This window comes from Brassica napus, chromosome A5 (genome assembly GCF_020379485.1).
Source record: "Brassica napus cultivar Da-Ae chromosome A5, Da-Ae, whole genome shotgun sequence".
Lineage (NCBI taxonomy): Eukaryota > Viridiplantae > Streptophyta > Magnoliopsida > Brassicales > Brassicaceae > Brassica > Brassica napus.
Window position 1 is genome coordinate 476,711 of NC_063438.1, and position 12,052 is coordinate 488,762.

Consider the following 12,052-nt stretch of genomic DNA (forward strand, 5'->3'; position numbering starts at 1 on the left):
TATTTTAGTTTTTTTAGATGGCTCCTAGAAGAAAATCCAGAGCACCTAGCTATAGAGATTTGTTTGGCGACGATGGTTCCGGTACATCTTCTTCCGGTCCATCGTCTTCCGGTCCATCATCCTCCACCGCAGTTCCAGACTCTCAGCCTTCTCAGAGAGTTGCTTGGAGTCCTCCTCCACCGCATATGCCTCCACCGCAAATGCCTCCACCGCATATGCCTCCACCTCCTCCTCCAGCGGCTGCACCTGAGCCTGTCCCAGAAGGTGCAGTTCATCCGGATTTGCGTGTGCCTTCATATGCCCCATTCGCGAGATATACGGTAGAGGATTTGCTTGCCCAGCCTGGACGGGAGGGTTTGGATGTTCTAGACCCCGATAGACCCCGAGGAACTTATTGGTAAGTTATTAATTTTTATTACATTAAAATTTAAATTATTTTTATTTTTTAACGGTTAAATTGTTTTCCTTTCAGGTTTGGGGCTAACAACCGTGTTGGCCGGAGCGTTTCGAAAACGATTAAGGGTTACTACGACGGGGCATATCCGAACTGGAGCAAGACTCCAAATCACGTTAAGATCACTTGGTTTAAAATGTTTGCGGTAAGATTTTTAAATTTAATTAAATTTTCACTTTTAAATATGTATATATTTTTTAAATATTATTATTAATTGTAATTTTTCAAATTTTTTGTGTTTCAGCAAAAGTGGCATTGGTCTTTGGGAATCACCGAGATGGTGAAGGCGGAATTCGTTGCAAAAGCAAAGATCCGCCTCTGCAACACAGTCTCCGATTGGAAGGACAAGTGGGAGCTCGACGGGTATGAGGGAAAGCCCACTGAGCTCACGAAGGATGTGTGGGATGGCCTCATCGCCTACTGGAAGCACCCCTCTTCGATCAAAAAGGCCAATTCGTGCTCGGCTTCTCGAAGAACGAAGGATAAAGATGGTAATTTGCCCATGCTTCACAGAACCGGCCAAAAACCACATGCAGGCATCCGTCTAGAAGTTGTAAGTTTTGTTTTTAAATATTTATTTTAAAATATTCAATTAATATAATTTTTAATATTTTTTTTTGTAGTTGGAGAAGACGGGAGTCTTACCATCTCTGTCTGACCTATTCAAGATGACTCACGCCACATCCGACGGAGTTTTTGTGGATCCTGCATCTGAGAAACTCGCTCAAGCAGTGGCTACTCGGATTGAAGAACGGGAGACGCAACTAACTCAGGAGTCTCCCGATGGATTACCCGTCACATTGTCCACCGAAGAAGCCGACAGAATCTTCGAAGAGGTAGTACAACTAAAAATTTTTGTTTACATTATTTTTAATAACTATATTAATATATGTTTTAATTTTATAGCTGGCTCCTAGAAAGAAGGGACGAATAGTCGGTATAGGCTCTGTTAACCAAGTTGCAAGGGCAACTTCGTCATACACTTCGAGACGGGATGAAGAGACTTCTCAGATGAAAGCTCGAATGGATAGCCAGCAGGTTCGTTTAGACTCTCTTGAGGATTTGCTAGACGTGATGGCCGTGGAAAACCCGGTTATGCAGAGAATGTTGAGTCAGAGACGAGCCGCTCTTGGGTTGCCAGTACGAGATCCCCAAGAGTCCGATCCAACCCGTCAACAGCCGAGCAACCCCACCGACTACTTCGATGATATGTAGTTTTTTTAATATTTTGGTTTGTATTATGAATTTAAATATTATGACTTTTAAATGCTTTTTTATAAATGTTTTTTATTTTCATATTTCGTTTTAAAATTAAAATTATTTAAAATTCAGAATTTTAAATTAATTCAAATTTATATATATATATATATTTGAGGTTAAAAATAATATTCAAAATATATTATAAAACGAAACGTCGATGTAGGCTCGACGTAAACATTTACAACTGATTACCGTCGAAAATAATTACGAGTCTTTTACATCGAAGATTTTACGTGGTCTTTACATCGAAATGTTACGTGGAGTTTACATCGAAACATTTACGAGGGTGTTACAACGAAAATGTTTACGTGTGCTTTACATCGAATCCATTACGTGGAGTTTACCACGAAATTTTACGTGTCGTTTACGACGAATCTCTGCCCTGCGCTTTACGAGGAATATATTTCGTCGTAAACTTAACAAGTCATTTACGACGAAACGTCGGTTACGACGGGCGTTTTACGACGAAACGTGTTTCGCGGTTCATTCGTCGTAACACCCCGTTTACGACGAAGTTACAACGTATATTGCCCTCGTAAAAAATATGTTTTCTTGTAGTGGATGCTCTATATATGATCCATGCCAGCATGTGATTATGTACGTTATCAATGGTTAACCATCATACTATTCATATTTGGACGAGTGTTATTTATCTCGATCATATGTTCTGTCGGAAATAAAATGGACCAACCGAATATGAACTGGTTCGAGTTAAGTCTACATCCTTTTTCCACTTTAAAATCAATTATTTAAGAACTTTTCCCTGACAATTATGAGAACAAAAGTAATATTGAATAATTCACATAGTATATCACAAATGATCACAATATCCTCATGTGATAATCATAACTTAATTTAATAGAAAAAAAAATAGGAAATTAAAACATGTCGAATTAAGTCAAGATTCGTATACCAAGGCCGTATCTAAAATGGCATCACGCACGAATGAATATTACACCAAACGTGACGCAATTGAATTCCTCGTTACGTACCGTAATCGTATGTATATTTCCTTAATTATACAAATACGATGTCGTTTCATTACACAACTGGAACTGGTCCTGGAATAACCAAAAACTGTCCTCATTGGTCCACATGTTGTCCCCACCAACACAGCCCCAATCGTTGAACCCACCGAGACCCGTTTGACCCGCTGGATCATAAACCGTCCCGTTCACTACCCCTCCTTGAACGTCTGATAACGTCTCAGCTGGCGAATTCGAAGACGTTGCGGACACGTCTGAGGCTGGCACGAACTGTTGCTGTTGACAATGATAATTCTGGTTAAATTGAACAAAATCCGGTTCGACCGGATTCGGTTCCTCGATAGGTTGACTTAGATCGGTGACCATATACTCCACTTGCTCATACGTGGGGGATGGTGTTTGGGCGTTGATTCTTTCCACTAGTCTAGGCATCCAAACATTTTTCATTGTCTCCTTGAAAAGATTGCTATTAACATCGCATCTAAGGTGTTTAGCTTGTTTCTGCACCCGGGTCCTCCAATAATTCTTTATTTCATTATCTGTTCTTCCCGGTAAGTATTGTGCAATCTTTGACCACCTAATATTTTTTCAAGTAAACAAAACAAAAAGAGTCTCAAACTTAAGCATATCTATAAATATACAAAAATTAATAGAAACTAGTAGTAAATGATAATATTACCTATTGCCCCATAGAGAATGGAGTTTGAGGATCATAAATTGTTCTTCGAGAGTGATGTTGCCTCGTCTAACATCTGGACGCAAGTAGTTAAGCCATCTTAATCTACAACTCTTACCAGTTCTCTTAAGTCCTGCATAGTTGAACATATATATATGTAAGTATATATGGATATGCAACTGTGTGTGTGTGTATATTAGAGATTGGTGATTGAGTTGATACCTGAGGAACGAGCTATGTGGTTCCAGCGAGCATCACCGTGGATGGAAACGAAGTTGACGAGAATAGCATCTTCGTCTTCAGTCCATGGACCTTTCCGTACATCAGAATCTTCTTCATGAGCTGGAGAGTTTGAGTTTTGCTCGTAATCTTCCATTTCTCTTTATTTTAATGAGGGAAAAGGAAAAGAGAGACAGATGAGATGGTGTGAAAGGCTTTGTGGATTAGATTTGAAGTGATTAAGCAATACGTGATTTTAATATATATAGTGAAGGAACACAGGAATATATAATTTTAAAAGTATTTTATTACGGATATTTGAAAATAAGTAGAAGAATGAAGAGTGACTACAACACGGCATAAGTGTGATATTCAATTATTGTATTTTTTTATTATTGTTTCTAAAGTGGGATTTTGCAACTATATAGTATACTATTCTTAAGTCTTTGCTTGGTCAACTTTTGTGTAATTAAAAATACTTAGGTTTGACCCTCTGACTTGTTCAGATAAATAGTAACACGCACTCTTCACTTTCTCTTAGATAAGAATTTTATTTTACAGAGTTTCTAGATTTTAACAAATAGTAGCGCAGACGTAAAATGTTATGTATATATATGTATAATCCAGTTTAAAATAACTATAAAAAAAATTTTGAACGTTGGAAATAACTGTGATTATTATTATGGCCTAAATGAATTATTAATCATATATTCTTGTGTGATTACAATTTCATTTTCTTTTTTTTTTTGAAACTTACAATTTCATTTTCTTCATTTGTTATATCGGTTATATGGACACAAATTTAGTAAAGAATGATGGCTTCACAATTTATAGTTTGAGCGATGAATCTATCTAGCTCAGACCTGCAGGATCACTAATATAAAAACTGATAGACATATACCTTATCATATACAAATATTCTACATTGTTTAAAGGATATGATTAAATTTTGTGGAATATTATTGATTAATTTCGATCTCCATAAAGTTCGCCATTTTTTTTTTTGTATTTCTTTGATTTTCTATTCTATGACATTTGCAAAATATTCTGTAATTTGTTTATGATCGATATTATTCCAGAAGACAAATGAGGTAGAATCAGTGACCAGTAAAAATCTGTATATTGCTTTTTAACCGGAATATTATGGATGGACACTGGCCAGGTAGTAACTCCCTTGAGCATGAAAAAATAATGACGGGGAAAACATCAATATTTTACAATTCTTTCTCAAAGAGATTGAAGTGCTTATTATGTGAAGAATACAAATTGAGGTTGTTTTACAGTTATTTCTATTTTAATAATTCAGTGTTAATAATTCAATGTTTATATTTGGAAAAAAATGTGAAACTGAGAATAATATATAGTATTTACATTTGTACTAATTTATGTGAAATATAAATTAATACATACACAAATTTTCTATAAAAAAATTTCATTGTTTTCTTGAAACTATATAATATTAATTCTGCGTAAGGCGCGGATCTTAACCTAGTTCAGAAACTACTCGGTGAACATAGTAGTACTTAAAACTAATTTATAGACGGAATTAACTGAGTATACTTAAAATAATCTTAATTCCAAATTTTAATGTAGCTAACTAACATATGACTATTTACATTTAAAGCAAAGTCAAATGAGGAATGGAGTTAGGCGAGTTAGGGACTTTGCTTTTGAATTTTTAGCACATTTTGTTTTATGATTGAATTTGAAGGGTAGTCAAAGAGACGTCTTCCCTCTCTATCTATCACCATGACTTCTACGCTTATATTTACACAAACGGTAAGACTTTTATGAGTTATTTTCAACAAAACTTTATTGCACGTTGGAGTTAATAAATACACCGATTTGTTTTTAGTTTTTTTTTTTGAAACACGACACGTTGGAGTTAATAATGTAATACTCCGATTTTTGGGTAAAAACTCGCCTTAAGAATAATATATAATACTTCCAATATTTGCCGTAAGAAAAAAAAGTTGCAATCTCTTCCTTTCTTCTGCGAGAGGGAGAAATTACTATAGGTCCACATGATGTACTCACTGATTCAGTTGTAAAAACATAACACGGTGTTTTCTTTATGTATTTTGAAATAAAATTTTATATTATATAAAACGCCTATAATATATATTTATTGTTATAAATTAAAGTCAAGTTATATTTTTTACAAAGGAAAGTTCTATGATATATTATTAAAACATGTAGCAAATAAATAGTTTAAGAGATTCTTATCACAAAACATATAAAACATACAAAAGGATATATCGACTACTGAAAAAATGAAAATGTCGTTTCATAGCAACTAATGATAAAAAATATTCGAACCAATAAAACGTACGATGACAAAAGCATCAGCCTATACATAATTGATGCATACATGTCAGAGCAATCCACTCTATCAAAGGAGGGATGAAATTTTTTAAAATTATGAACTAAAGTAAAAGGAGTTTAAGTAATGCAAGTAAACACAATATTATATTACACAAAGACATATATACAGTAGCATCCATAGTTCTTGGGAAAGCTACACTCTCGATTAAGTGTATGTACCTGAGAAGCGAATCAGATTTGGATGTCTTTATGAGACACTTGTCTGCTGTAACGTTCAAGCTTAGGACCAAAACATACACAAGTGAGGACGTGTCAACATTATTCGAATATAGGTTAGATTTGGGTTGTAGCAGTATCTTAGACTTTTAGTGAAGAAACACACATATTTTTTTCTAACACCCGATTCAGTGAATTGTTACATCGATTTAAAATTTGATTATATGACAGTCCAGAGAAAGTGATGAACAAAATATATTACTTTTTCATATTGACATGAATAAGGACGGCCGATTTTATATTGGCTTATTTGCTGAAAGAATATTTATTGTTTATTTCACCTACTAATTTGCACATCGCGGAAAACTAAATTAAGTTGCATCAGTTTGATTATGACCAAACAAAAAAAAATCAGTTTGATGAAAGTCAACCAAATATCCCATTTTGATGCAGAAACCTTTTAAGAGTTTTAGCAAACCAATTATTTTGACAGGTTATTTGCTGGAACTACGACACGCGCGTTTAAAGAACTTGAGACAGCAAAAGAAATATGACCATATATAAATGACTTTTGCCTCTTTATATTGTGATTGATTCACCGTTCCAGTTTAATTAGCGTGTTTAAGAACAACAAAATGTTTAGTTACGTTCAATAAACTCAATTAAAATATTAGAAAACCCAAGGGAAAGAGATAACTAATCAACAAGAATATAAAGCAAAATTAGAAAAAGGATCAACGATCAACATAAAAAGACCTTTACGGTCTATCGAAATCATCAGAAGTACCAAAAGTAGAACCCACAATCTTTTTAACTTACACGCTAGAAATCTGTCATATTCATATGCAAAGCGTCTTTCCTTTTGTCATCTGGTTATGTCCAATTCCAATTTGATGCGACATAACACATAAGCCTCCAACAAAAAATCTATTAGACTTACCAATCCCAAAATCGAATAAAACAATCAACGTTCTAGGGGCAATAGATAAGACTCTAAAAGGGGAGATGGCTAATGATTTTTTTTCATGTTTTTGTATCTCATTGATGGATCAGTTTTCAGAACATTTCTAATATATTTCATTTATTTAAAAAAAAATAAACTTACTCCAAAATAGTGTACTTAATCATGAATCCAAGAAATGAAATGATAAATATGGTATTTATTTAGAATAATTTTATTTTGTATTTAATTTTAGAGCTAAAAATCAAATAGAATTGAAAAATATTTTACTCAAAGAAAGATTATACCCTTAATTATATATATTTATAAACTGAAAAATTGTTTATTAAGTATTTAATATCTATCGTGCATGGCGTAGAAGCGATGACGTAAAGATGATGACGCAGAGGAGAATCCTCTGATAAGGATTCGAGCTTTAAACTTTAATTTTAAGCATGTGGTTCAAAACTCGGGAGGCAGGACCATATAAGGTTCTAATGTTAGCATCTATATAACTATTTTCTCGTCAACGCTCCTATAAATTAACGTATGTATATGTATGGTCTAATACTTTGGAGGTCCATTTTTATTTTGATTCAATGTATCGCATAGTCTTTGCTTAAAGCCTGTGATATTCCCTCTAAAGGAACATGTTGTTATCAAAAACTTCAAATTCAAAAGATCTCCACATGCATTAACGTAATATAGTAATGGTTATATAGTAAAAATCCAGCTGTCTCTGGCAATCGAGCATCCTGACTTTAATAAAAATTTCTTTCAGTTCTAAGCGGTTACACTATATACATATAATATTACGAATCCAGAAAATTTAGATACTGATTATAAGTCTATACTTATTTGGTTTATCAAATTATTTAGTTATCCTTAATTAATCAATGTCAGGAATATATTTTTATCCTATATTTGTCTACATTCAAATAAAAATATATACATCGAATCATTTGGTTTAATACTTAACTAACATGTTTAAATTTAGTTTCATAAGGGTGTGTGTGATGCTATATGGAACTCTATAAAAGTCAACTATTTAAAAATGCTAAGAAAAGAGAGAAACATAAAAGAAATAATTTGTAAGAAGTCTTTCCCGAAAAAATAAAATAATAATTTGTAACAAGTCTACCATTTGCAGTGTAAAAAGGTCAAAAGTTCTTTCCATTAACCGTAAAAAGGTGAAATTTCAAAGTTGGAAGGAAGTAAATGCAATGCATGTTGCCTAAACTCGGACACTATGGGAGTTGACTTTGATTGGTCGGAATATATAATCTCACAAAAGCAACAACGGTCGAAGCTTTGTGAAGGGAAGAATTTTTAAAAGAAAGTACTTAGCAAAAAAAAAAATTTTTAAAAGAAAGTAAAACATACGCATACACAATAGTGGAAGCAGATGAATATTAAGGAACCCAAATCAAAGATGACCGGCGATGATTAAGGTTATAAAAGTCCATCCTCAACCGACACTTTTGGGAGGAAATACAAAGACATCGTAAGAGACCCACTCTCATTACTATTCTATTATGTTTTGTCAAATATTGCAACACACAACACGTTTGGACTTTAGAGTCAAACGTACACATGGTTTTAAAGATCACAACGTATGGGTTTAAGCTTTTCTAGACCACAGTATGCCTAGTGTATTACTGAAGGGAAGCAGAGCCAAGTGTTTGTGTCGCAATGGCTTGAATCCGCCTCTTGGCATCTACAAAGTATCCAAAATTTGGGGCATGGTGTAAACCCAAGTTCCTGTTATTTGGTTAAGTCTGTGCTTGGGTTTTTGATGCATCGTAGCTTCTATTTTCCTTTTTTATTATAGTTATGTTTTCATAAGGATAATTATAAATCTTTTAGAGATAATGATTACTTTAGATATTAGAATTCCTTACGGTATTAGTAGTGGCTTAATATATATAGGCACCTTAGGTCTTTGTAAAAAAATCAACTTATTCATATTTTATAAAACTTGTTTGTTGAGAATGTCACCAAGATCAAAAGACATTCTTGGTAGTTACAAGTTTCTAAGTTTCCGCTCTATTTTGGTTTTGGTCCATATAGTTTACATGATAATCCATTAACAGACGATTGACTATTCACTGTCATTTATTGGAAGATATTCCAAACTCGGATCATTTAGTTTAGTATCCAATTTATTTTTTAGAACTAAATATGTATCGTTTCTGGTGGATAAGGGCCGATCGGACCGGCGGATAAGCGGATAGAGATATAAAAAGATATCTGAAACTAAAATATAACCAAATATCGCAACTAGGTGTCTGGGTAGAGAGCCCACTAAAAATTCACTACTCACCATGATATTAGTTTTATAGCCCATTAAATTAAATGGCACGTATATCTTCTGGTTACTCCTCACCCAGTAAACAATTGATTCGGTGTGTATATAGTCAGAGATGTCGTTTCCATCAGAGGTCTCCATTTTTCACATGGTTATTTTGCCTCCTTGTAACTTTGTTATCAACTATTTCTCATTAGATAGTACAACGCATAATGGGAAATTAAGCATTTGAAACGTATGTAACGTCCTTATCTATCAGAGTAGTAGTTTTGTTCAAACTCATATCAATTGAAAGAAAAAAGGGAGAGGTTAAGTACCATAGAAATTTAGCAAGGTAAACATGATATGCTAGAAGTTGATGTATATATAGATGAAGAACAATTTAACTAAAAAAGTTACGAGTTATTTGATGATGTTTATTAAAACTTGGGATTAAAGATGGAACATGATCTGGAACACTCGAGTTTAATTTGATGTGGTGGTATTATATAGTAATGCTGTCAGAAATTAAAGGACGTACGTGAATCTCTTATGGTTATGAGATAGAAATATGATGTGATTCGAGACGTAGAAAAACGGTCACGTTCCTTCGTGTATTTGTTTGCAATTTTATGGAGGACAAAAACTTGTAGAGATTCAGCTATGGAGATTGAGAAAGAACATTCTACTTGTCGTGCGTGTGATCGGAGTGTTGAAAAAGCATGTGCTAATGTATGATCAAGTTTTAATAAAACTCATTACGAGCATTTTTTTCCCACTGATACGAAGGTATTAAAATACATAAGTCAAGTAGATGAATAACAAGTCTTCCTCACAACACCGTAGCTGCTTCTAGCGTTTTCCGTGTTAATAGTTTAAATTTCCCCGTTAGGTCACTTCCAGAACTTTCACCAAACGCCAATCACCACCGTCTGATATTAAATTTACACGTGTACGCTCCAGATTTCATGATGACAACTAAACCTCTCGTCTATAATAATCCCCCGTTGAGCCACCTCATTATCATCACTAAACACAACAACATAAACAAAACAACTCTTGTCTCATCACACTTGTCTAAATCCTCTAAAATCACGTGCTGCTCACATGGCTCCGGAGCTCACACAAACCACCACAGCTAAATCCGCCGTGACGTTAACAAAACCGTCGCCTCCAGTTCACGGCGGTCGAGCCTACGTGACGTTTCTCGCCGGTAACGGTGACTACGTGAAAGGAGTCGTTGGTTTAGCCAAAGGACTAAGAAAAGTCAAATCAGCGTATCCACTCGTTGTGGCGATACTACCAGACGTCCCGGAGGAGCACCGTCGTATACTCGTGGAACAAGGTTGCATCGTCCGCGAGATCGAACCGGTTTACCCACCCGAGAACCAAACTCAGTTTGCCATGGCTTATTACGTCATCAACTATTCCAAACTCCGTATCTGGAAGGTACTATTAAACGACGTCGTTTAACTTCCTTTTATTTTGAGTTAGTTTGAAAATAACTAACTTATAAAATATGGTTATTGCTCTGTTGTGTAGTTTGTGGAGTACAGTAAAATGATATACTTAGATGGAGACATTCAAGTTTACGAGAACATCGATCACTTGTTCGATCTCCCTGACGGGTACTTTTACGCGGTGATGGACTGTTTCTGCGAGAAGACATGGAGCCACACGCCGCAATACAAGATCGGGTACTGCCAACAGTGCCCTGAGAGAGTTCAGTGGCCAAAGGCGGAGCTTGGAGAGCCACCGGCTCTCTACTTCAACGCTGGAATGTTCGTGTTTGAACCTGGCCTTGATACTTATGAGGATCTGCTCAGGACCCTTAAGGTTACTCCCCCTACTCCTTTCGCTGAACAGGTAAGGAAAACGCTAAGTGACCTCTGACTGGTTCTGTTCTGTTTCTTCTTGCTCTGTGCTAAGTTGTGGATTTGATGGTGCAGGACTTTCTGAACATGTATTTCAAGAAAATCTACAAGCCGATACCTTTGGTTTACAATCTTGTCCTGGCGATGCTATGGCGTCACCCAGAAAATGTCGAGCTCGATAAAGTCAAGGTGGTTCACTACTGTGCTGCGGTGAGTTACTTTACATCCAAGCTTTTCTGTTTTTGTTCAGACCAATGGTTGTTTTTGAGTTTTAACGTACTAGTCTTTTGTTGCCTTTCTAATTATAGGGTTCGAAGCCATGGAGATACACAGGGAAGGAGGCGAATATGGAGAGAGAAGACATCAAAATGTTAGTGAACAAGTGGTGGGACATTTACAAGGACGGTTCCTTGGACTACAAGAAACCTGAAGCAGAGTCGGATCTAGTGAATCTGAAGCCGTTCATCAACGCTCTTACTGAAGCTGGACGGGTCAAGTACGTGACTGCACCGTCCGCTGCTTGAATGTCAAAATTGTCGGTGAAGTAGATTCGGTTTTTGTGGAGCAGCAGGTGGATTATGAGTTGTTGTGTTGTTACGACAACCACACATGCTGTCTCTGGTTTCATGTGTGTTTTGTGGTTGACGCGTGTTTTTTGTTCCCTTAATTTCCGAGTGTGTTTTTATGATTTTTTGTGTAATGTAAGCTGTATATTTAGTTCAAATTTTAATAACGATATTGATTATCGAACAGTAAAGATCTGTTTACTCTGAAGCTCAAAGAAGGAACTGGATACAAGGATAAAACTGATTAAA

General features: G+C 35.2%; 2 protein-coding genes across 2 annotated transcripts; one reads left to right on the forward strand and one right to left on the reverse strand.

Annotated features, from left to right (window-relative positions):
• Nucleotides 1–2,484: 2,484 nt before the first annotated feature.
• Nucleotides 2,485–3,884, reverse strand: LOC106436385 (transcription factor MYB78-like). The gene is made up of 3 exons (XM_013877348.3): nt 3,599–3,884; nt 3,380–3,509; nt 2,485–3,277 (listed from the first exon to the last, which is right to left on the reverse strand). Exons 1-3 carry the CDS (start codon nt 3,750–3,752, stop codon nt 2,728–2,730), a joined length of 834 nt encoding a protein of 277 aa, XP_013732802.1. The 5' UTR covers nt 3,753–3,884; the 3' UTR covers nt 2,485–2,727.
• A 6,489-nt stretch (nt 3,885–10,373) lies between these two features.
• On the forward strand, nt 10,374–11,987 carry LOC106436392 (galactinol synthase 1). The gene is made up of 4 exons (XM_013877357.3): nt 10,374–10,812; nt 10,906–11,229; nt 11,313–11,447; nt 11,546–11,987. Exons 1-4 carry the CDS (start codon nt 10,471–10,473, stop codon nt 11,759–11,761), a joined length of 1,017 nt encoding a protein of 338 aa, XP_013732811.1. The 5' UTR covers nt 10,374–10,470; the 3' UTR covers nt 11,762–11,987.
• The last annotated feature ends 65 nt before the right edge of the window (nt 11,988–12,052 follow it).